The sequence below is a fragment of the Anguilla rostrata genome, chromosome 6 (assembly GCF_018555375.3).
Source record: "Anguilla rostrata isolate EN2019 chromosome 6, ASM1855537v3, whole genome shotgun sequence".
In the NCBI taxonomy this organism is placed as follows: domain Eukaryota; kingdom Metazoa; phylum Chordata; class Actinopteri; order Anguilliformes; family Anguillidae; genus Anguilla; species Anguilla rostrata.
Window position 1 is genome coordinate 4334854 of NC_057938.1, and position 26143 is coordinate 4360996.

Sequence of the window (26143 nt, forward strand, 5' to 3'; positions counted from 1 at the left end):
GTTCATCTCCGCATTCATTACGGGACGCGTGTAACTGACACGCAAAAGGAGGGCCCGCGTTCCGGAGTCCTGAGCCATCGTCACGGTAACCCGCGTCACCACGCGCGGAGGCAGCCTCTCCGTGTCAGTCACTCAGTCATGCGGACAGGTGGGAGACTGATGAAACGTAATTGAAAAAGGCTAGTTAAGTCTCCCTAAACCCGGAGTTAAATAAGGCAATAATAAAATTTTAATGGACTCGCCCTTCCTGTAATCACTTGCTGCAATCCTATTCAGATTATTAAGTGGGCTTTTGGGAGGGGGCTGAGTTTTGATTCATAGTACGTTGGAGATGGAAACAGGCGGAGTAATTGGAGGGACATAATTAAGCTTTTCCTTTTATAGCGGTTTAATCATGCTCTTTGTGAAGCGGCTGTTAATGCATACAGCACGTGCGATCTGACGCCCTCGTCGTGCAAAGCCGGTATTTCATTAGATGCAAATTGAACAGCTTTAGGTGCGAAATATTCTACAGCTTCAGCAACACAACAGGAGAAAAAAGACACTTAACTCTTTCTCTGTCGCTGATTTGCGGCGTCTCGGGGAAAAAAAAAAACTGATAGCGTGCGGCAGAAAATGCGCTCGAAGACCTGGGTCTGCTATTTTAAAAACGTGCGGTTCTCTGGCGCAGTGTGGATTTCTTGGCATCGTAAAGACAGCTTCGTTTGGAGGACGGTTTTAGTGATCTAGTAACTCCACGGACACCAGGCCTGATTTGTAGGCCTGGGCAAGCTGTCCAGTGTCGCGCTGCAGAGTACCCCTCGAGCTCACGCGCCCCCCCCCCCCCCCAAATTCCAGACTCATCCATTGATTTTTCCGTCCCGGAAATTCCTTGCTTGTTAATTTGCCTCGCCACGCTGAACTAGACTCAAATTTGCGTTGGTCACAGAAGGGGGTTTTCGTTGGAAAACACATTTAACTTTAGATTTGCGTAAAAGGGGGATGCTGTTTATAAAATTTTGCAGGAGCTAATAGAACGATAAGGGGAGAGGAGAGGTTGCGGGCGTGCGGGTGATTGACAGGAAGGGCTAGGCACCCGCGCAGCCAGACTGCAGAACTCAGGACTGTTTTGTCAGTGCTTGGCGCGGGTTGGTTTTTTTTGGTTTTTTTCCCCCCACCTCGTCTTCCCGCAGACGGAAGCCCACGCATGCTGCACATGTCTGCACCTCGCTCAGCCCGTTCCTCTGGGGTGCGGGAAGACCAAGTTCAGCCGAACAAGCGCTCACATAATCAATTCTTCTTTTTTTTTTCTTTTTTTTTTTTTTAAACCCTCTTTTTTTTGTGTTTTGCTGTTGAGCTTGGCTCAGGCTGCGAACATCGCACGCTATTCAACACCTTTCCACAGTTTTTATGTGGCAGTGAGATTTTTCTTCTCATCCCCTTCCCCCACAGGCACACGCGCACACATGCACAAACGCACACGCACGTACACGCGCACACACACTCATGCACGCAAACACACACGCGCACACATACTGACGGCATTATGTACGAATGTAGGCATTCTCAATATCTATTTATTTTTTCCATTGAAGATTAGACATCCAGACAAAGTTAAAAAAAAAAATCATTTTCAATGGGTTTCACTCTAATAGAAAATTCTCATCAGTTGTCAAGCTTCGTTTGGTAATATCAGTGATGTGGGCTGTCTGTTGCCATCTTATGAAAGTCAGAAGTGTTATCTTGACAGACGCTACCACTTATGTGCATATTTCTCTGTGTCTTCTTAACAAATTGGACCTGCTGCTTGTAATGTCATTAAGTAAGCTAGGCCAGGAGATGGGCCTGCAGTAACAGTGCAATAACCCCTTTGAAGATTAAGTCTAAAACTGTTCTAAAACTCCATTGTTTTCACGTTCCAGTAGTGATTGTTACATCAGCATTAGAATGTTTGGTAAAGAACATTCTAATCATATATTCGTGATCTGCACCTTAAAATCCCACTCAGTTATTTTGGTTGCAAATCAGCAACAACAATCAATAAAAATTATGCGTATGGCATCTGTAAGTAACTAGGTGGATTATGGTGTTCATATTTTTTAACGTCTTGGGGTTTAGTTTAATTAGGAGAGTAATTCTATAGTCCCATATCTTTGTCTTTTTTGCGCGTTTTACGCCATTAGTATTTTATTAGCGGCCGAGATTTCCGAGTTGGCCTTCTAAAGGGTTAATTGGCTTGACAAAAGATAGGGCACAGCTAATATGCTACAGACCACAGAGCTAATCAGCCGACAAGCCAGTGTGTCTTCACCCCTGGGTGTCTGACCACCACGCACCCCCCTTGCGTGCTGACATAGCCCTGACATATGTACATGTAACGGCACTCAAAGGGCAAGGCGTCCCAGTTGACTGTCACAAGCTGTTGGAATGCGCAATCGCCAAGGAGATGATAACTAACCCCCGTACCAGCCCAACAGTCCATATCATTTCACCTCTGACATCACAACGTGTTTATGCATTAGTCATTTCTGCATCGGTCGTGCATGAATAATCACTGGCAAGTATTCTTTGACTGACATGCAAAAAATATTCCGCATATAAATTCTGCGTGATTATTTAGCTGTCAGATTACAATACTTGGCAGTAATTATTAATGCTTGTTTAAATGCTAATAATAGTGCATGTATGTATTTATGGGGTGGGGGGGTTGTTGTTTATTTTATCTTGGCTCTAATATATTCCGCGGGATATGCTTATGCCTGCATTGTGTGCCTGGTGAGTAATGTCACTGATCATTGCACATGACCTCGTGCGCGAGCAGTGAGACATCTCGCGAATAAACATTGCTTTATCGAGTGCAAGTGCGTTTCCGCCTGAAACTGTCTAAGTGGCCCCTTCAGGTCTGCGTGGCCTCGATAGATGACCAAGAATCTTCTAGCTCGCGAGGGGGCAGGGGAGGGATTTATTCTTGTGAGAAATTACTGTACTTGTTAATTGCCTCCATTTTGTCCAGGTTTAAGCAGTCTTGGGTTTTCTACGTGCTCTTGACGGTGTGTGTGTGTACTGTACAGGACCTGTGTCACAGTGAATTTTTAGCGGTTATTTCGGCTACTGCAACAGTAATAAGGGACAAAAAAAAAAAAAAAGAAAAGGAGTCTTTAATTTGATGTGTGCTACCCGTGAAATGGCTGTGAGTCTTTGTCTCATGAATTGAGTCTCACCTGGTGCCACTGAAACAAAGAGCAGTGTAAAAATGGATCAGAGGTGGGTGTTCTCCATTAAGGATCAGGTCTGTTCCTGGACCTCCGTGACGATCATTAAATTCACGTCGGTGTTAATGCAATCGCAAATCCGCTATTCTCTTTGTAGCACACAATACAGTATATTAAATATAGTGCTGAGCTTAACTTGAGGTAACTTCTATTTTTAGAAACAGAGTTTTCAGCTTTCAGTTTGGAATTGCCCTGTTAGAGAAATTTGGAATTGCATGACAGCAGAAGCCATTCTCAAGGAAGCAGAGACTACCCAGCTACAGGAATATGTAATAAATCCAGGTGTTTCTCACAAACCATGTGCAGTCTTTTTTTGATTAATAAGGCATCAGGTGACTTTAGGGTCATCCTTCATGGGTCGCACACATTTGTACCAGGGTCAGAAAGCGGAGGTCCTGGCACAAGTGAAATAACATGATTCTTTCCTCTTGAATTTTAGTAGGACATATGTGTGTGTGCATATGCAGATTGTGTGTATGTGCGTGTGTGTGTGCATGTGTGTGTTTGTGTGTGTGCATGGGTGCTTGTGTGTATGTGCGTGTGCATGTGTGTGCATGGGATTTCCATGGTGAGCAAGGCAAATGTAGTGCTGTGCCACAGGGATTTGAACCCGCAGTCCCCTTCCCGTAATGACCGTTTCTGAGCCGTGTCCTGTGTGTGTGTGTGTGTGTGTGTGTGTGTGTGTTTCAGGTTCACGTACACGCTCGGGGAGGGCATGTGGCTGCCCCTCAGCAAGAGCTTCGTCATCCCGCCCGCGGAACTGGCCATCAACCCCTCCGCCAAATGCAAGACCGACATGACCGTCATGGAGGATGCCGTGGACGTCAGGTGAGAGGACGGAGTCTCCCAGCATGTCTCCCGGCCCGTATTTAATGCTTTACGTTGTGAGATCACAGATCGCATATATGCGATTAGAATGTTCTTAACTGAACGTTCTAATACTGGTGTAAAAAATCACTACTGGTAACTGAAAGCAATGTAGTTCCAGAACACAGACTGTTTTTTAAAAAAACATTCCATATAACCTGCTCTTTAAAGGTTTAAGGCTCAGGCGAAGCCACAAGGGCACGAAAGTCCAAAAGGCCCTCACAGAAAGCGCAGGTGTAGGTATCACTCAATACTTTTAATTTCTGATAATCGCACATGCACAAAAGTCAACATGACAAGCGGGGATTGCTACACAAAAAGTGAATAAGACTGCTGTTCTTTCACCGTTCTGTGCCAGCGCACTGACTCTCTGTTAGGAATGCTTAAGGAAATACTGTTCATTGTAGTTTGGCATGTTGCACCCTAATTATTTTGTTGTTGAACAGCTGTAGGAAAGGTACAGGCCAAAATGTGCGGTTGTTGCATTTTGTGTAAGGGTGTGATGGTAGGGAGGATTTCGAAGTGCCTTGTCTTGGCTAGCACTGCACGGGTAAAGATGTGTTACCATTTGCAACAGGTACATCGTTTGCTTTATCACGACACGCAAGCTGAGGGAAGAGGTTGTTCAGTGCAATTTTGCCATGAAATTACTTTCTGAAATGCAATTGCTTAATTTCAAGGCGCTGTGTCACTTACCTTGTTCCCAAATATAAGGAGGTGGAAGATGACTGCTAAGCTTGGCGAAATTAATACAGTGTGTGTGCCGCTTGCAGTTTAATGGGCATAATGAAGCAAACATTTGTGATGCCTCAGGCCAACCAGAAGCGTCTTAAACGATGTTTCAAAAGTGGAATTCTTTTTCTTCCATTTGCACTTAGCAGAGGAATATGAATCTGCCCAATATGAATATGAATATCTTTTTTTTGTTTGTTCTTTTAGCTTTTTTTTGCCTTTTGACATTTTATGAAGCATGCAAATGACTTCTTTCTTTCTTGGACAGTCTGGAAATGAATGTGCTTTTCTGATGCTCTCAATTGAAAACCGTGCCACAGCCATTTTTCCATCCTGTGATTTATTTAGTAATAAGTGTGTCCTTCGCTAATTGGTTCTTAAGTTTGATGAGTTTTGAACGTATTCCGAAAAATAACTGCCAGAAAAATGTATTCATGTTGTGAATAATTTAGCACCCTTCAAGACGTACCTTTTTTATTTCTTATTTTCTAATTTACATGTGGCAGAGACTTCGAGAGAGTGGCTGTCTGGTAATGATTAAAAGACTAAAGAAGCGGGAGACAGGGAATATAATTACATGCAAAAATCGATGTTAAAACAGGAGAAGCAAATATCGCTTGCCCATGTAATTAGATAAAGTGCTTGGTCTGAAACGCTCAAATGGCTTTCAACACTTTAGGAATTAAAAATACATCATTGCATTATTGCGCTTATTGCATGTTCACTCTAAGTCCTGTATTGTGGGTTTTTACTCAGTGAGGGACTGCGGGCTTCAATAAGACAGCTTCCTCGAGACCTTCTTTTCTTTTTTTTTTGTTTGGGCGGCACGGTGGCGCAGTGGGTAGCACTGTCGCCTCGCAGCAAGAAGGTCCCGGGTTCGAATCTGGGCGGGTTTCCCCCCGGGTATTCCGGTTTCCTCCCACAGTCTAAAGACATGCAGGTTAGGTTAATGGGAGAGTCCAAATTGCCCCTAGGTATGAATGGTGAGTGAATGGTGTGTGTGTCCTGCGAAAGTTTGGCGGCCTGTCCAGGGTGTGTTCCTGCCTCTCGCCCAGTGCACACTGGGATAGGCTCCAGCACCCCCCTGCCCAGGATAAGCTGTCATAGATAATGGGTGGATGGGTGTTACCTTTGTCAACCAATCAGCACTTGTTAAATTTAGCATTTTGCATCGCTCTACCACTTAAATAAGAGATTTGAGTTTTGAGCTGAAGAACCTGAACATAAGGTGCTTCATATAAGTCCGTATTGCAGAAAGTTGCTAATGTTTCAATAAGGAAGAGTTTTTAGTACCATATGGTATGCTTTATGTGTGAATCTGCTGCACACCCACATACATCTCATTTGTCAAGATTGAAAGGTCAGGATTTAATTCCTAAACTTTGAAATGGCTACATTTGTGGATCCTAATTGCGGCAGGTATTGCATAAGCGTCATTCTTAATTGCTCCAGTGTCCATGCTGTATGTTTAGAAGCTACTTTAGAAGCTAAAGACCTTCACAAATTACCCAACCAAAGAATAATTACTTTGGGAAAAGAAGTACTTTTGGAAGACACTTTATTTTAGTTTGTTTTGTGTGGCCACAGAACAAGGAAGGGAGGGATGTCTTATAAAACCTTTTCCAGCATTTTTCAAAAAATGTTCAGCTGAGACTGAGCTGAAAAATGATTTACTTTTTATCAGTGTTATAAACTACATTTCCAGTGATAGTTGTGTCTTATTGGAGCTAGTACTGGGGATTTGTGTGGTTTTCCGTGTTCTGTAATCACAGTGCAGAGTGTTCTGCTGGAATAAACCTTCATTTTGTGTTGAGTAGCTGGATTCCAGTGGGAAATTATACAAAGCCTGAGACATCAGAAGATCTTGTGCAAAAAAATCAAGATCTTGGTCTCCATGAAACAAAGCTACTGTAGTCAAATTGTTCTAGGTCAAATAAGCAAGATAGACAATGGCTCCCTCAGTCAAACTCATATGCTTTAAGAGCCAGGTGTAAACATAGCCAGAGCTGGACTAAATACATTTCATGTAAATAATTTTATAATTTCATTTAAAATATATGCTGTCATTTTCTAGGACGACTTATGTTAGACGCCCGTTCCATTTGAACAGACTTGTTAACGTAGAGTGAAGCTGTACTTTCGGACAGCACCGGTGGTAATCATATTGTAAAAGGTAGGTTCAGGCCTTTGTGTTAACTTACACTCCTAAGTCCAGAAACGCATGTACTTTTGTGAAGTGCGTAAAGAGAGACTGTCTTTCTGACTTTGCCAAGCCCAGCTGTGCCGGAAGGTTCCGGCTGTGGTGGCACGGCGCGGTCGGGTCTGAAGAGACCGAGGAAAGGAGAGAGAGGCGCACACCTCTGAGAAGTGGAGGGCACCTTCCACAGTACACACAACGTGACTTTGATTCAAACACAGGTGCGCCGTGCTCGGACCCAGAGGTAGTGCAGTAGAGCTGGTCCATCAGAGGAAAGCACAGCCTACTCGCACAGCCTAGCTACAGCTGGGGGGTGGGTGGGTAATTAAGGATCACGTTTCGGGATTTATTTGGAACCTTGACCCCCCCACCCCCCCCACCCAAAAAATTAAAAGTTAATTAGGAAGGATAAGGCAGGAGGCTGAAACGCACAGCGGCTGTTTGTCTTCAAAGCCTGAAGGGCTCGGGAGCCTATTGTTCTAGTTGTCCATTCCCCCCCACCCCCCTCCCCCCACACCTATTTATAGCGCTCACATAACTCATCACGACATAGTCTGATCCAGATGAGGCTCCCTTCACTTATTGTCGAACATGCTCAACTTTTTCTTTTTCTTTTTTTTTTTTTCCTGAGAACATGGCCCTTGGCTGAAAACCCTGTTTTTGGAGTTCTTAACCTTCCAAACAATAACGAGCAGGGCCTCGATATTCATCATTCATGTTGCCAAGGAACAAGTATTAGAACAAGTATCAGATTCTAGGCAGATGTACATTAATACAAGCTTTTTACAAGCCTCATAGACTGTCAACTTTATTACCCCGATGTGTTGCATAAAGCAGTGAATTAGATTTTGAGACGATACAATGTCATTGTCCTGATTTACAGAAATGTATTGCAGGTGAATTTGTTTTTGCTTTAACACTTTATAACATTGCTACTCAAGCAAACCCTGCTTGTTGTTGCCATTACATTTGATTCAGAAATTTTATCGGACACACTTTTCAGGAGATATTTACAGATTGCAGGTTCACATACAGTCTATTTATACAGGTGGATGTTTACTGAAGCCATTCAGGTTCAGTACTTGGCTCAAGGGTATGACCGCAATGCCTCAGCTGGGAGTTGAACCTGTGAACCCGCAACCACCAGTTCACCAGCCCACAGCCTTATGAGCCAATGAGGCTGCTCAGTATTCCTCCCAAAAATATTCGACTATAAATGTGAAAGGTAAAGCAGCATTACGTTATGGCCAGAAAGCCTCAAACATAAAATAAGCAGGTTGTATGGTGGCAGTGCAGTATAGTAGGTCGGGAACTGGGCTTGTAAGCCGAAAGGTCGCTGGTTCGATTCCCGGGTAGGACACTGCAGTTGTACCCCTGAGCAAGGTGCCTAACCTGCATTGCTTCAGTATATATCCACCTGTATGAGTGGATACCGCGTGAACAAAATGTGCAAAGTTGTGTAAGTTTCCCTGGATCAGAGCGTCCGCTAAGGCCTGTAATGTAACGTAACATAAAGAGCCCTTAAAGAGGGGTTATCCGAAATGTTCCGGGTGAGGCTTAAGGGACAGTCCTGGTAGGGCTGGGGCGGTGGCGGGGGGGGGGCGGGGGGGGGTCGTCATTACCTCGCATTTCCTTTCCGCCCTCCCCCCAACGTCAGAACGGGGCCCCGTCGAGCTCGTTGCACGACGGGCGGTTTGAAACGCGACGCGAGGCGTCCACCAGGGGGCGGCTGCTGTCGACGGCAGCCGGGGGGAGGAAGAGAGAGCGGCGAAACGCCGGGGCCAGGTTTACACTGCTCTCTGCGCACAAAGGGCCCCCTCGACGACCGCACTTCTTCATGTTCGCCGCCCCCTACGGATGATATAGTAGCCCTCTAGACTCGGGTAATGTGCTTTCACCCCCCCCCACCCCCCCCATATTTCACAGCAAACTGTGAAAACCTCAGATCCCATTAAACTCCTTTAAGCATAAATATCTCCTCGCCAGGATTTTGCCCCACGGACAGACGGAATAATCTTGGGATCTCTCTGCAGGCTCGGCAAAGAAGTCTCTCCCTGCATAACAATTTTTTTTCCCACTCCAGTCATACCTAAGGAGCACATTAAATAAAATAAAAAAATTAAATAACTAAATTAACATCATTTCATTTGACTCTCCTTGGCGTCTAAGCGACACGGGCATTATTGGCACCTGCCAAAAAAAAAAAACGAATCAACCTAAAGCATCCGAGGGCTTTTCTGATGGAATCCTGAATATTGCACCTGAAGAATGAGATTTAAATGCCCCTGGGCAGAATAGGTTTGAATTAAGCATTTCTGCTTCAGGAAAACCCTATTACAAAGATAGCATCTGGGCAGAGAGGTATTTTTCGAGTCTCAGTCGCTGTAAATGTGATGCATTAATTCAAGGGCAGTGTTGCGCAAAGGTTTTCGCGGAGCTACGGTCCTAAAAAAAAAGGAGCCTTCAGCGATCGACCGATACCCCCACACCGGCTCAGCTCGGGCTGCCGCTCCATTCTCACAAGCCAGCGCTCTCTAGCGCTGAAAGCATTCAGGATCTCCCTCACCCTCCGCTTTCCTTTCTCTCTCTCTCTGTGTCGTGTCAACCAGTGCTGTCTCGCTTTAATGAAATATCTCGCTCGTCGCTCTTAGATTTGTTCTCTTTGTTTTTGACAAGCACCCTTAAATATTTTGGGCTCCACCTTGACGGCGTGATTGACGGGGCGATAGATGCCAAAAGCGAGCTCCTTTTCGAGACCCCCTCAGGGCAAGCGTACGAACCCCGGCCTTTCATCCCTGGGGGGGCGTCTCCATTTTGGCTCTCCCCCGTTTGATGATGATAATTTGTCATCGCCTTTTTTTTCCCTTTCTCGGCGGGGTGCGAAAAAGACAAACAAGCGGGGCTGTGATGTCTTCCTTTGCCTTAATCCTGCGTCTGTATGTATGAAAGGAGACAAAGGAACGGGCCCCGTTCAGCTCTGTTTACGCTGTTTTTAGTTTTATTTACTCTCCCCCCGCCCCCCCCCCCCTCCTCGCATTTTGAGTATACTGCACGCCAGAGCGTGTTTACCTCCCCCTCATCTCGGCATTAGACTCCGCTGTCATATTGTTTTTATTCGCTGTCTCTGCGCAGTCGTTTAGGGCCACAGTCATCCCAGGGCCACACTTTAAATTAAAAAAAACAACACTCTGGGGCCACAGTAACATTCTTGTTCAGGGCTGCCAAAATCCTAAGGGCCGGCCTCTCTGTATACAAATGGTAAATGGTAAATGGACTGCATTTATATAGCGCGTTTAACCAAAGCGCTTTACAATTGATGCCTTTCATTCACTCACCATTCACACACGCACTCACACACTCACGGTAAACGGCTGCCATGCAAGGTACCAATCAGCTCGTTGGGAGCAATTGGGGTTAGGTGTCTTGCTCAGGGACACTTCGACACGCCCCAGGGCGGGGGATCGAACCGGCAACCCTCTGAGTACCAGATAACCGCTCTTACCTCCGCACAACCTCCTGTTGTTAGGTTGTGTGGACTGTAGGGGCGTTGCTCGTCTGAACCAAAGGCAGTCAAACAGTTCTTTTTCCATCCATCCCTTACCTGCCTATTCCTGGCCAGGGTCACCGGGGGGACCACTGGAGCCTATCCCAGCATGCATTGGGTGCGAGGCAGGAATGTACCCTGGACGGGGGGTGGGCGGGTCATCTGAAAAGATCATGGACCAGGGGGTGGTTGAGATTCGAACTCATCAACTAATTGTAAAATTAAACAGTTACTCAGACTAGACAAAAAAATTTAGAAAACCGGTACATTCCGGTGACCCTAACCACCGTCAACAAGTCTTGTTCTGTGGCTGACATCACACCATGTGACCACCACCTTAGCTGTGACATCGCTCTCCTGGTATCACCATTACGATAGCTAATGCATATCTGTTACAGCGGCCATCTTTCTTTTAGCGGTCGCACACGTGCAGTTCCATTATGAAAACAGAGATAGCTGAACAGGCTTCTCGTTTATTTCTACACTGCTTAATCAACTAATTGCGTGCCTTTGTCACTGCTTTTCATGTCCAATTATTGTTTGAAATTGAATTCACGATTGTAATTCCCGCTCCTCCGTTGCTCTTAATTGTATTCTCTCATTCTTTTTCATGTACACTTTCAAAGAAGGCCTTGAGGGAACATTGGCATACATTTCTAATGGCGCTTTATATGCAGAATATGAGTCCTTTTTTTCCTCATACATTTTAAGTTGTGGGATTTTTCTCTGCGTGCAGAACTATGAAAATATTTCTGGATGCACAAATGTCCCCTGGAAAATACTGTACGTAGCTGCTATTTGCACAGAATTCTCTGTGATGATTGACATACTGCAGTTATGTAAAAACAAATACTTGTGGGAAAATGCATATGATTCTGTTATTGTGATTGTTTGCATAACCCATAACCATTACAATTGAAATTATCATATATTGTTTTTTTCCCCCCTAGTAAATAAATGTATTCTCAATGAGGTGAATTACCATATTATGTATATTGTCCTGGCATGCAACGCAAGACCAGCTGAACGGTTAAAATGAAAGTTAAATTCAAATCGCATAAAAATCAGATTGAAGTAGCATGCATTCCGGTTGCTTCACCTAATCTCATGATGAACACAAAACTTTATTTTAAGAAATAATTTGAATCTTTGTGCAGTAGCAAACGGTCACCTGCTATCAATATAATGGCAATATGTACAGTGGCAGCAGTTGCTGTCGCATTGGCTTAAACAATTTCCGAAATAATGGGAACCAGTCGTCTTTAATAGCAGACGTTGTTTAATAACGGACTTGGAATTTACGGTTAATTCCTTGAATTAACTCGTATCAACAATTTCTGGATTGATACCGCTGATGAACTGAGGTTATAAATCGCATGAAATCGTATGAATATTGAGATTAATGCTGCTGGAAAGCCACCGCATTAAACGAGGAAACCGGCAAACAAAACATATTAAAATGTGAGCTGTCCCAGCGCGGCGAGTGCGTCACATACAGTAGACAGAAGCAGAGCTCCCATGCATATTCATCGCCTTTCTCCTCTTCAGCTACCTCCTTTCTGCCCACCAGGGAAATACCGCCGGCTCTGAAATTAATCTAATTCACCGTTTGTTTTTTTTGTTTGTTTGCGGGGAACCGCATCGCTTCATTTTTTTTGTCTGTGCGTGTATGTAATTTATGTGCTGGCAGCCATAATCCACGCGTACTTCTAACTCCCAGTTTCTCCGGAATTATTTTGTTGTGAGGCAGGTGCGGTGGACGCCTGTGATTAGTTAGCGAGGTCTAATTGACTGTATTAATGAGTGTATTGTGAAATGGGGGGAATACTTTTTTCCGTTTTGTATAGAAGCACACTGCCTTTGGGGCGTCGCGCGTTTCATTTTTTGTGAACTGTAGGAAATGTGAGTTAATTGTGAATTTGAAATCGTAGTAAAAAGTCATCACGCGCATGGATGAGCTGCCTTTGTGCACCTCGCGAACGTGACTGTGAGTCTTTGAGCCACGTGCTGTGTGTCAGCGGGTCTGTCCTTTAGACAGTAGCACTCTTTTGTTTGTTCCCGTGATCCATGTTTTGTAGGTCAGTTTACATGACCTTGTCCTCAACTGGTCCTCAGTGCTTCATTTGATGAGAGCGCTAGCGAGCTAAACATTAAAAAAAAAAAAAAAAATTAAAATAAAAAGAATAAATAAAACCAGCGGACAGGCAAGGCTGCGGGCCTCTTTCAGCATTAAAGCCAACGATAGAATTTGAATTTGTGTGCCTGCACTGCATACCAAAAATAAAAGGAGCAAAAACCAAGAAAAACAGCAACAAAATGCAAATAAATATATTTCTGTTGTTTGTGGGTAAAAAACAAAACAACAACATCAGCAACAAAAAAAAAAACACTTGCTGCTTTCACAGCTACGAACGGTCTGCCTGTCTGCAGATATCTCTTTTTTGATGTTTGAAGAGTGTGCTGTAAATAAAGACATGTTGAATATTGAGTATCTGAGTGATAAAGATGCTCGAGTATTGAGCTGCACTCTGAAGGTTAAGAGCATGCAGAATAAACTTGCCCGGGAAGGCAATTTTAATTTGTATTCAGTCCACATAATCTTTTTTTTCAGTAGCGAGAATTGAGTTTAAAATGAGAAGATATACAAGAAACGACATATCCACGCAGTGTGGGCACTGCTATTGACAGCTCCCAATATATAGGCATTCCTCTCCCTGCACGTTTACAGTATGTTAAATGACTTTTAATTTGAAACTGACAGTTAAATGACTTGTGCACGCAAGAGGACGCAATGTAAAGAAAAGTACCGGGTGAAGAATAAAAAAAAAATGAATGGGTTCTAATGGAATGCGCCTGTCTTTCTTGAACCAATGAATGCCTCTGAATCTCAAACAATGCAGCCTTCTGATCAGGAGTAGGTTTTCCCAACACTCGCGTGTCCTTGTTTATTATATTCATAACTGACGGTCGGCTTTAATTGCCTCTGCCTTTTTGGGAGTTTCACAATGTGGCTCCTACAATATGTTGGGTCGTCTGCACTGGCTTCATTTGTGTGTGTGTGTGTGTGCGTGCGTGCGTGCGAGCGTGCATGTGTGTCTTTCAAGGCAAAGTGGTGCCAAAACAATGCGAAAATAGTGAAGGCATTTCTTGAGTGAACATCGGTCCACCTTTGTAACGGTCCCTTCATTACTGAGCACCGAGACCATTATACTAGATGCCGCTTTATCAGAGAGATGCCATCTTTGCTGTCGCTTTCTTGACTTCCATTTGCAAAATATCTTGTTCTTTTCTTTTCTCAAAGACCTTGATCTTCAATTTTTTCCCCTGAAAAGAATAGCTGTGATTTAACTTGGTTACAGGCTACGCCATGTAACTGTCAGCTCATTCTTTGTTTGGTAGAAGTTTCATGTTGTAAAAATTCCTTCCTTTGAATCTAATGATTAGACATTTGAAGTACTAATTGAAGTACTTTTGTTGTTATGGCCCTTTATCCTTAATGATACATTTTTGTGTTGTCTTTCACAATAGTATCTTCCAATCGCGTTTTGAGCATCTTTTCTTTATGCCACTACTACTAGTACTCCTACTGCTACTGCTGCTACTACAGCTACTGCTACTGCTACTACTACTACTACAACTACTACTAATACTAATAATAATAATAATAACAATAGTAATGCTAATCATAATTGTAGTATTTTCTGCTGTTGAATGTTTAAGAAATAGTGAACATAAAGCAGGTAAGCCATTGGTACACTGGTTTCTAAGAAAGAAAGAAGTTTCTTACTGTCTTTCTTTGCCTTTCTTTTTAAACTTTCTAGAGGTACAGTATGTGGGTGGAGGTACACTTAGTCTCTGGATAATGAACGGGTGATTATTAGATGCATATTTACATCTTATAAAAACCGTATGTTCCATTTATATTCAACTGTTATCAGTGCGTTTCCCCCCTTGTTAAAACACCTTCGCAGCTGTTTATGAGTGCGAGTGTGCGTGTGTGCGTGTGTGTGTATACTGCATGAATACCAGAAATAACAAGACAGGCAGAAGTGTTGAGGCTGTACGGTTAAGGACTTGGTCAGGTGACTGATAGCTTGCACGTTCGATTCCAACCTGGGCCACTGCTGTTAGCCCTGGAATAAGGTCTTTAACCTGAATTGCTTCAGTAAATATCCAGTGTATAAATGGATTGTATGAACAAAAAAAAAAAAGGCAATCTGTGTAAGCTGCTCTGCATCATATAACGCATAATAGTGTCATAAATGCAACCTCTGCCTTTAATTCATATAGTCCCAGGAATGTTCCAGGTCTGTCTTGTTGGGGTATCTGACAGGATTTGCCGAGGAGGCATGTGTGGGTGTGATCAAAGGAGACCAGGGAGTGCATATTCTGAGGGGAAATTGTATAAGCGGATGAAACCTATCGCAGCACAGGAATGCAGTCTTATGCCCTCCAAGCCTGCTAGCCGAAGCACTGGATGAGATAGCCGTGGCCTGGAGTTTATGCGCGTATGAATGACGCGTGGACGTGCGATCTCTTGGTGTTTTCTGTGTTTTCAGTGCCGCAACCTCAGGGCTGGTTCAGTGTAAATCATCGTTAACGTTTTTTTTTTTTTTGATAGCTGTTGCTGAAAACACGGTCGTGGGTGCACGCACAACACCGAGTGTGATTGAATGAGCTAAAGTGTTCACAAAATTGAATTGCGTGATTTGAGAGGGAGACAAACCTCCAAGTATTCCGTAATTGCTTTGATCTGTTGGATTAGCTGTACATAAATGTATGCAGATGTCAGTCTGATCTATTATAAAAAGTGAAATTGGTTAGCAAGATAAAAATCAGTTTTACCCAGAAACTTAATGAAATATCAAAACTGTTTGTTTCAGGCAATCTCTCAATGAATTCAGAAAGCAAGAGAAAATTATATTTGAAAAAAACTGAAGAGGCTGTTCTCTTTTTCTTTAGGCTAGCTTCACAGTACATTATCATAAAACCACTTATGTCACTATAAATATTCCACATGAATAGCGTGGTGATTTAGTTGATTTAACATTTTGGTTAAAATGCTATCCAATTAAGAGCCCTGCGCGTTTGTCCCTTCATCAACACAAGTTTCTGCGTGATGACTTCTAAATGTGTGGAAGTTGAAAATCCTTTTTACGCAGTATTCACTGTGGAATTTTCAAAACAGATGTCTCGGGGCAAGGTTACTGTGTGGAAAAAAAGAAAAAGGGTATATAGACACACACAGAATGAAAGAGGAATAAAACGATTTTCTATATTTTTCCACAAACAACATTTCTTCCTGCCCCCCACCCCCCCCCCCCCATAACGATTATGCGCTTTAAAGCAGGCTTCTCAAGCAGGCATAGTCTGGATCTTCAGACTTTCCCTGTGACGGACTGATGCGCTCATCTTCATCGGAAAGGGAAAAGGGCTTCTGTCTGCTTCAAAGTCCAGCAGGCAGTGTCTCCTGCACACACGGGGGCTGCCTATGTCAAATTTACCAAAATGGTGCACATAAAGGGTCGAAGAGCATGCAAACCATTTTGTTTACTGGATGCTTTGAACATGGTACTGTAAAGTTGGTCCCATTCACACCATAAAAACCTTCTTCTTCTTCTTCTTCTTCTTCTCCTTCTTCTCCTCCTCTTCTTCTTCTTCTCCCAGGGAGGAGCTGATGATTTCCTCCTCGTTCGACAGCCTGGAGGTGCTCCTGGACTCCTTCGGGCCGGTGCGCGACTGTTCCAAAGACAACGGCGGGTGCAGCCGAAATTTCCGCTGCATCGCCGACCGCAAGCTGGACTCCAGCGGCTGCGTGGTGAGTCACCGGGCCCTGGGGGGGGGGGGGACCCTCTTCCCGCCCGACCGGCTGGATTAACACCCCCCGAAATTACCCAGACACTAAAAAAAAAAAACATCTGGAGACAGAAGTGAGTTGTTTCCCAGACTACAACGTGTGCCAGTGGTCACAATTTTTTGGCCTAAGGAGAGGTTGGTCTCATCCAAGTCCCCTGAGAAGTTTAGCTGATCTTGCTGACTAGACTACACTGTAGTTAGTATGCTATGCCCTGTCAGTGCATGAACTATCTGAGACTGAACACGCCTGACCACAGACGGGCTTCATTTGCCGTTCCCCCTCGGTAAAAGCCGTAGCCCTCTCCCCACCGGGCCGTTTTTCGGAGTACCTCACACGAGTGAAAGCGTAGAAGCGATCGCCCGGACAGATCGCATCTGCAAGGCCTCGTCGGCGGTTACAGTCTCCGTACAGCTCCTTCGGGGGGGGGGGGGGTACCGTAGCCCGATGCGAGAGTAAGTATGTGAGCGTAAATGCTAGTGGCAGATTAGGCGCTGGGAGCCTGATGATTGATCTACCCCCTCCAGAACGGCGCGCCCAGCTGCGAGCAGCACGTCCGCTAAAGCGCAGACTGCGGTCTCCCGATGAGGCATTGCTATTCATTTGATATCCGCTGATAAGTTAGTCAGTCAAACCGCATACCTCCGAAATACCCATAATGCATCGAGAGAACATTACAAAGCTGTCTAAATGCGCACGCACTACATGGCTCGGGACGAAAACAATCACTTCTGTTGTGTTTATGAATTTATTTTATCCCCACTTCAAGCCGCTTTTGCATTTGGACCGCTGTAGCAATTTGAAGTGTTCGTCTTGAATTACGTTTTACATTTCAATTTCAGCTTGTTATTTTTATTATTATTTTATTTTTTTTTGCATTTGTTGTTTCCTTACAGATTCATCAGCAAGCGCGTTCAGAAAGTTCTTATCTAATGTTGCTTTTATTTTTTTTCCCGCACTTTAAAGTTCGATGTAAAAATAAACTGCATTCTGATCTCGGGCTAGCGGTGGCAGCTAGCCAAAGCGAAGTGTGAAAGAAATGTGTGAGCACCAAAACAAGTCAATCTCATGTCCTTCAGCTTCTTGTTCTTTTTTTTTTTTTTTTTTCTTCTTCTCCTGTTTTTATTCCCTTTTCCAGTGAGATAAGCAATGACATTGAGTGCATGGAATTAACCTTCAGTGATTTGGAGCCCCCTAGTATCGATTGCCTTGTAGATAACTGGCCAGTGCGGACCCCTTGGTTTATCTTCTTATTTCCCTCAATTTTCTGGATATTTCACATAATTCATCCTATTCAAACGGATTAGATTTTTAATGTCTAATTCATAGAGTGGACTCACTCACTCAATCCACATTTGACTTACTGGGTATTGTGACGCAACGGAGCTTCATTTGTTCAAGGGCTGCCCGATGGTGTAGTCACTGCGTGTGGGATGTAGTCACAGTGGACACCCACGACTGAATGAAACATCTGTATGCGTGCGGGTGAACTTCCACACGCGGGGGGTGGGGGTGGTGGGGTGGGGGGGGCACCAGCACGTAGGGCCCCTAATTAGAAAAACGTGCGCATTTTCCACGCTAATGCAATTAGCCAGGCCAGTTGTTGGAAGGCTGGTCTCCAATTTGCGGTTCGCAAGGAAGCCGCTGCCAAGAAAATCACGCCGCTTGTTCCTCCCAGGGTTGCCAGCGCCGGCGAAAAACACGCCGCTGAAGGAAATTACATTTTCCCGCTAAGCTATTAGATTTAATAAACAATTTGCTGCTTGGGCCTGGGAGGCGCGGCCCTCCCCGCACTAATGACGCTGCCTGCCTGGCTTGGCCCCTGGGAGGCAGGCCGGGGGGGGGCACCGGGGAGCAGAGCTTTCAGCCTCTACCCTGTCCTCCTGCGGGTCAGGGCACTGTGTGTCTGATCACTGCGGTTTGGGATGTCCTCTTTTTCTTCTTCTTTGTAATATTCATAATAATAATCATTATCATAACATGGAAGTCATTTCACGGATACTTCTTCTTCTTCATTTTGTTCTTATTCTTCTTCTTGGGCTCCTTCAAAGTCCTGAAAGTCTGCTGTTCTATCGGTTTATTTCTTCTTCAGGTGTCTCTTTTTCATATGCTGTTTTTTCTGGCCGTACGTGGGCCTTTCGCGTTTAGGCTTAGGGTCGTTCAAAGCAGCAGTTATAGCTGGATGTTCACAGGCCTGGCTGACTGTAGGCCTGTAGCCAGCTCGCTTCCCTGCCTGGTTATCCGACAGCACACTGCTGATGCCTCAGTCCAGGCAAAAGTTCTGTCCATTCACACGGAACCGTCGTCCAGTGCAACCTGTCTTTGGGAACGCTGGAAACGTCTACAGTAACAAAGTGAATTTTACGCACCTCTCCCAATGCGTCAGTCAAGTACAGTTAAACCAACTGCAAAGCCCTCTTTTGGAGGTGTGTCCAAAGAAAAAAGTTCTTCCTGGTTTCTCGTTCCGTGATGTCATAACGAGCACGTCCACATTCCGTGATGTCATAATGACACACGCCCGCTCCTGCTCCGGTACATCGACCAAGTCTTGGCATCGCTGGCCTGAGGGGGGACTGTGGTACATCTAGTGGGAATATAAATGAGGGGGGGGGAGGGGGGCAGGGCAGGAAGACCCATATTAAGATACAGCTGAATTGGGTCTTGTGAAAACATGCTGCTACACTTTAGCATTCCAGATGGAAGTCACAAGTTAATTCATTTTACTGGCCCCACAACGAGTGTCATATTTATGGCTTCCTGACCTGCTGAAGGATATTCCGGGCCTTCTGTTCAAGACATAACCCATACAGTGAGGCCAAATGGTTTCTGCTTTGAAAACCCTTTCCCTTATTTTCCTGAGTCCTATCTGGTATTGCACGCAGTATCTGTAGTTTGTTATTCATAGCGGACATTTCTTATCTTAATTCAGTTTGATTTAATTGGGCAACCGAGCGTCCCCTGCGTCTGATTGGCTACGCAGTCCCTTGTGTTCCACAGCCACAGTCGTGACTGCTTGTCACTTGAAATAAGAACCGAGTCGTCAGTTGACCTACCTGGTTAAATGAAAGCTGGATAAATTAGATAAATACGTATATTAATACAGCACACAATCTGTTCAGAATGAATGCTGTTAATTAATGTAGCATATATAATTAACACAATTAACAAGTGATGTGTGGTCCTAATTTTGTAATTTAATGTTTTTAGCCAAAACAGCCTACATGAATGTGACATGGTAAGCAAACAGCAGTGGACCAATGGGCAGAGAGTGCAGCGTTTCAGTCATATAAGGTGGCATCGTTCAGGCACCTGCTTCACATTCTGTGAAATAAAGAAAGCGAAGGATAATTTTTTGTCAGTTTCTGAAAAGTTAGATTTACCTTCCCTCTTAAGGTTTTAACATAATGGACAGTCTATTAGTAAGCACAGCTTTAATGGCACGTAGCTTGTTGCCTTTGAAACATATATTGAAAAACCTTATCAACAAAATGATGGCAATTTCCAATTATTCCTTTGGTTTCTCTGAGAGGGTCCATTTCTGTGTGTACCTGGAGGAGTCTTTATATTCAAGGTCAGTTCCCTCCTACACCATTGAAAGTAAAATGAATTCCCAGCGCAATTCAAATGTAATATTACGCATATGTACTTTAATAAGCTTCTGAATTAGTTTCTCTCTCTGGAGGCTTTTGTGAATGTACACAAACCGCATGTTTAGATCTTGCCCTCAGTTTATGTGATTCTATAAAACGTTGGCTCGATTATCATATTAACGGATTTGTCTTGGTTTGTTTGAAAGCTTTTCTGAGATATTTGTGTGTGTATGTGCATACGTGTGTGTGTGTGTGTGCTTGTGCATGTGTGTTTGTGTGTGTGTGTGTTTGTAGATGTGTCTGTGCATATGTGTGTGTGCGTGCATGTGTTTGTGTGTGTGTGTGTGTGTGTCTCTCTGTATGTGCATGTGTGTGCAAGTGTATAAGCGTGTGTGTGTGTGTGTGTGTTCATAATATCATATGTCAGAAAGAAGTCCATTGATATCGCTGTCTTCATAGATGGAGAGTGATTCCAGAGTCCTTTTGTTTATTTGCATCTGTTTCACTGGTGTCCATGGCAACAAAGAATTCTATGAAACTTACAGCAAGTCCAAAATATCAGTTCACCCAGGCGCTATGGAATAACAGCAGCAATGCAGTGTTTCTGCAGCCCCTTTGAGTCATGAACTTAGGAGAAAATGTCAAGTTTCCTGTCCTTTAGTAAAGTTTTTGTTTTTGTTCTTGTTGTGTTCTTGTTTTTTTTTTTTAAAAGTTAAAATAAGCTCCTAATTAATCGCGAGCCGCGCTCCGCTCACCTCGCCGAAGAGAAGTCGCTATCGTTCCTGACAGCTGGCCGGTTAGCCGTCCGCGCGCACTCCCGTAGATAGGGAGGCCGCTTCCATCTGGTGCCTTACACCGCTTGGCATTTTTTGTAATTACCGTTCGACTAGGTGTATAAATTACTCCCCCCCTGTCTGTGTAATCGCGGCCGTCAACGAGTGGGACCCGGGCCCGGTTCTGCTAATCAATTAGCGCCTCGTCCGGGCCCCGCGCCGCCAGTCTCGCCTGGCGTTTAATATCCCTCGTAGCGTGCGGCGGCGCGGTCTGACCTCCTCTGTCTCGCTGATGTATGACGCTCCCGGGGAGCGGAGACAATGCGGTCATTCAGAAATAAAGTGTAATAATCTCCAAATGATTGTGTGATTAATTAGTTCTCTCCTCGGTGCGGGAAAGGAAGGGGGGGGCATAAAATCTGTCTGTCCTTCTTGTCACGCACACACACACACGCATGCACACACACATGCACACACGCACGCACGCACGCGCACACACACATGCACGCACGCATACACACAGACACGTACACACATACACGCACACACACACGCACGCACGCGCGCACACACATGCACACACGCACGCACGCACACACACAGACACGCACACACATACACGCGCACAACATCAAGACCCCACCAGAGCACGTCCACGTTGTCCCTTGCCTCGGAAAGACAGAAGGCGATGATGTCATGAGGAAATTGGATTGTTATTCGCTGCTTGCGGGATGAGCTCATTTCACAATCGGTTGCTCTGTGTCCTTGCCATTCAGAAAATGGCAATAAAAAAAAATGGTAATTGAATTTTTTTTCTGCCGTCCAGGGTAAACACAGATGCAGTCTCGATCATCTAACGGTGATTACATGCTGATTGGAATTGACTGTCATTTCTGCGTGTCCCCAAGTGTTTCCACAGAGTTATCAGGATTGACTGATAAATAAGACTGAAGACTGATACAATTCAATAAAAATACAATCATACAATGTCATGCAATGAAATGTAATGAAATTTTCCTATATTCAGCATCTGTTCAACAGACCTTATTAAACAGCAATGGGAAGATCGTGTTTGATTAAGACTGAAACGTAGCTATGGGAACTGCCTTTGGGGCAGGACTTTGTTCAGACTTATCAGCATCACCCCAAAGCCTATGTACATCTCCCCACTTTACCATATCATTGTGGTCTTTTTTTTTCTTTTACAGAGAGGTGAGATCATTCATCCACCATTCATCCTTCTAAATAGCTGTTGTCACTAGGGAAACGGCATATATATAATTCTTAAAAATCTGGTTCTGGGTAATTTTTTTGTACTAACTAGGAATTTGGGGACCATTACATAATTAGCTTTTTTTTTAAAAAAGTGGAACCTGTTGTTGACGCCTGGTAATTTGTCTAACGATGGGACACCTATAGCACACAGTCAGGGCCGAGTGGGTAGACAGGCAGGAAAGCTGGTGGGTGAATATATAATATTTGGTGCAAACAAATGTTTGTTTATTTATTTTTTGTTAAAATAGCATAGGCTTTATGGCACAGACAGTCAACGTCAGCACTGCTGTCAGACCCGGGCCCTGGCAGTTCATTTTTTTTTAAAAGACAGAAAATGCACATGCAGGCTTCTGTTCTGTAACGCAGTGCTCCTCGGGCCCATGGGAAATACACAAATAATGAAATGAAGCCCGGGCCCGCGTTGCGTACCCTTACCTGTGTTTGACTCATCTTGCCCTAACCGCGGGAAACGCAGGTGCCTGAGCAGCACGCTTCTTCGGGCGCCGGGATGACACACTTCATCGCCGGGGGTAACGGATGCGTCAGCACACTCTTTGCCTCGTCCCGCCTGGCGTCGGATTTCGGGGGTGTAAGCAGGTTTGGGCGAAGCGAAGCGCCCCTTACGAAGCTCGCTGCGCTCCCAGAAGGGTAGCAGGTGCTCCGGTTGCCGGCAGGACGGAGAGGGGAGGGGTGTTCCTCTTTGGGACAAGGGGGACGGGGGGACGGGGGGGGGATTTAAGACATTGTAAGGTGGATGTCTGCTGTGCAGCTGTTTCTCCTTTGCTGAACAGACGCGAGTGCCTGTTAATGCACTCCCTTAATCCTTAAAGCTACCTCAGAAATCCCCCCACCCCCCCCGCCCCCCGCACCCGAACGGGACCAAATGCACTAACCCCAGCTACACTTCACCACATGTTAATACCTCACTAATGATCATTGCCTTTTAAGGCAATAAACACACTGTTTGTATATTTCATTATTTGTATTAGGATAATGTTGTTCAAAATATCAATCACTGCTCGAATAACTAAGTCCATTCTAAAAATGTTTCGCTGTGATTGCTCATTTTCACCAGGTATGGTCTCCTTTAATCGGTCCATATGGACTGTCTTTTAAATGAGTCTAAATGTGAAACTTAAGGTGACATGGTGTCAAAATGCTCATCTACTGATGTCAAACAAGATTCTTCATCTGGAAAAACGTACACAGTAAAATATTCAGTGTTAAATCGACTCTGATGGTAAATTAAAATATATCATGTGAACTCTTAAGGCGAAATTAACGCAGAATATTTTAAGCATCTAACTGTGATTAGCCTGTAGAAAAGCTTGTTATTGCTTAGCTACCACACTTTTGCCACATAAACCTCTCTTCACTAGTGATTATTTGCTCTAGGAAAATAAAAAGAGTGAAGTCTGTGGCTCGTAAAGGCGTACGATGAATTTACATTTTACCCAGACATGCATTAATCATTGATTTTGTCAGTCGTGTTTTAAAAAAAAAAAATGTTATGTTATGTCTGAGTGAGAAAAGATGTGGCTTCTGATTTTTGCCTAAACAGAAGTGATACTCGAAGTAAGGCACTGCAATCGGGGCGTGTAGGAAAGGGGGGGGGGTAAAAAAGACCAGGGGAAAAAAAAGGAGAAACTTCTGGAGAAAGTTCTGATGAAGCCATTTTCCTAGGCGTGACGTGTTAGACACGGACGGGCACAGTGATGGAGCTTTCTGAACTCGTTTTGGCGCGTTTCAAGGGAAAGAGACACCCCCCCCCCCTCCATCTCCCACCCCCTCACCCCCCACCCGCCGTAGAGCAGATCCATCATTTACTCTTACAAGGTTGCCGCGGATACTCTGGGCGGCGTGTCCTGGAGAGGACTAATTGCGCACAGTAGGATCGGTTCCAGAGGTGAACCCCCCCCCCCCGGCCGCCTCCTTCCCGCCATTTTAAATCAAACGAGCCCCTCGTTTGGTTAAGATGGAGAGGGCCGCACGGCGATGGGTACGGCTGGGCAGGAGATCAGCTGATTCGTTCGTCGCTGAATGTGACAGAATCCATCCCGTGTTCTTCGCCAAAACCAATTTCGACGCTCCGTCAGAGCGACCGCCGATTACAAATCCACGAGTCCCTGGAATAATTCATAATGATGCGCTTTGTGGAGTTCTTATATTGCAATGAAAATGCTCTTTAACTTCAGGAAAATGTTCGGTGTTGCATTAGTAGTTGCGTTTTGCTCTGACAGAGGACACTGCATTACTTTTGGACTTGTGAACATTGATGGAGTTCATTTCACACTATCCTTTTGCTGTGGAAATTGATGTTAACCTATGCGACTGTGTTACTTTGATGCAGTGCAGAAAAGGAAAAAAATATGAAATTGACCCAGGCAAGTGTTCAAAAGCAGCACAAAATTCAAACCGCTTTCTTAGCTTTCTCCTTAAAAGCATACATCTGTTCCCACAGAAGCCTCGCTCAGACATATTTTTTGTATGCAATGGATGTTTAAGCACCGCGACACTGACCCAGGATAAGCAGGTATAGATAATGTACGGATAATGGATGGATGTTTAAGCACTGTGACACTGACCCAGGATAAGCAGGTATAGATAATGTACGGATAATGGATGGATGTTTAAGCACTGTGACACTGACCCAGGATAAGCAGGTATAGATAATGTACGGATAATGGATGGATGTTTAAGCACTGTGACACTGACCCAGATAAGCAGGTATAGATAATGTACGGATAATGGATGGATGTTTAAGCCGCGACACTGACCAGGATAGCAGGTATAGATAATGACGGATAATGGATGGATGTTTAAGCACTGGACACTGACCGGATAAGCGGTATAGATAATGTACGGATAATGGATGGATGTTTAAGCACTGTGACACTGACCCAGGATAAGCAGGTATAGATAATGTACGGATAATGGATGGATGTTTAAGCACCGCGACACTGACCCAGGATAAGCAGGTATAGATAATGTACGGATAATGGAGGGATGTTTAAGCACTGTGACACTGACCCAGGATAAGCAGGTATAGATAATGTACGGATAATGGATGGATGTTTAAGCACTGTGACACTGACCCAGGATAAGCAGGTATAGATAATGTACGGATAATGGATGGATGTTTAAGCACTGTGACACTGACCCAGGATAAGCAGGTATAGATAATGTACGGATAATGGATGGATGTTTAAGCACTGTGACACTGACCCAGGATAAGCAGGTATAGATAATGTACGGATAATGGATGGATGTATGTTTATGCGTGCGCTAGCGCGTACGTCAACCGAACACAAAAATAAGCGAGAAGTTAAGAGGCTTTCAGGAAGGAGGAGTACGTGCTTCCAGAGGCACCCAGAAAGAGCGGAAAAAGGGACAACTTTAATGGCATGGAATAATGGCGGATAATAACCGAACCGTGATACGAACCGTCAGAACGCACTCGAGGACCCACGGCGGATGCAGATCGCTAATGCCGGTAGCCAGCGTCTTTGAAGAGTCTTTTGAATCCGAAGGAGCTAGTCATATGAATAACCACGGGTTCAGAGGCCGCAAAGCGTGTGCCCGTGTGCCGTAAACACACGAGGTTCCGTTTTTACTATGAGTCACCGAATAATGGCTTCCTCGCCGTTCCCCTTTTGTAAAGATTCTGCTTTGCAGGGGCGGGTTGCGAGAGGAGCTTCACGGGGGAAAACAGGGTCCTGTCTGGGTGTATTTATCACTACACGTTTAACCTTTAATCAAGCTGGAAGTTTCCTGCTAATTAAAATGTATATTTTGCAAAGACACCTTGGAGGTGGGTGCTGTAATTTCCAACGAAAGACGAGCCGGTGGCCGGATGATTATGGCCTTGTGAGTAAGACGTAAGGGAAATAAAGCAATAAAGTCAACCGTAAAACAAATAACGCGCTCATTTAATGTGATATTTGCTTAACTGACTGTGGGGACAAAAACAACGTAGATAAATCGATTAAAAAAAGGAAAACGGCGAAACGAAACAAACTGGAAACTCGCACGCTGTCTGTCTTTTAAAAAATAATGTTTG

General features: G+C 44.4%; 1 protein-coding gene across 3 annotated transcripts in view; it reads left to right on the forward strand.

Annotated features, from left to right (window-relative positions):
- astn1 (astrotactin 1) overlaps positions 1-26143 on the forward strand; it is a 320953-nt gene that overhangs the window by 140140 nt on the left and 154670 nt on the right. For all 3 annotated transcript variants that reach the window (XM_064341654.1, XM_064341655.1, XM_064341656.1), the window contains 2 exons: positions 3942-4079; positions 16259-16409. In XM_064341654.1, coding sequence (XP_064197724.1) covers positions 3942-4079; positions 16259-16409 — 289 coding nt within the window. The remainder of the gene's footprint in view (positions 1-3941; positions 4080-16258; positions 16410-26143) is intronic.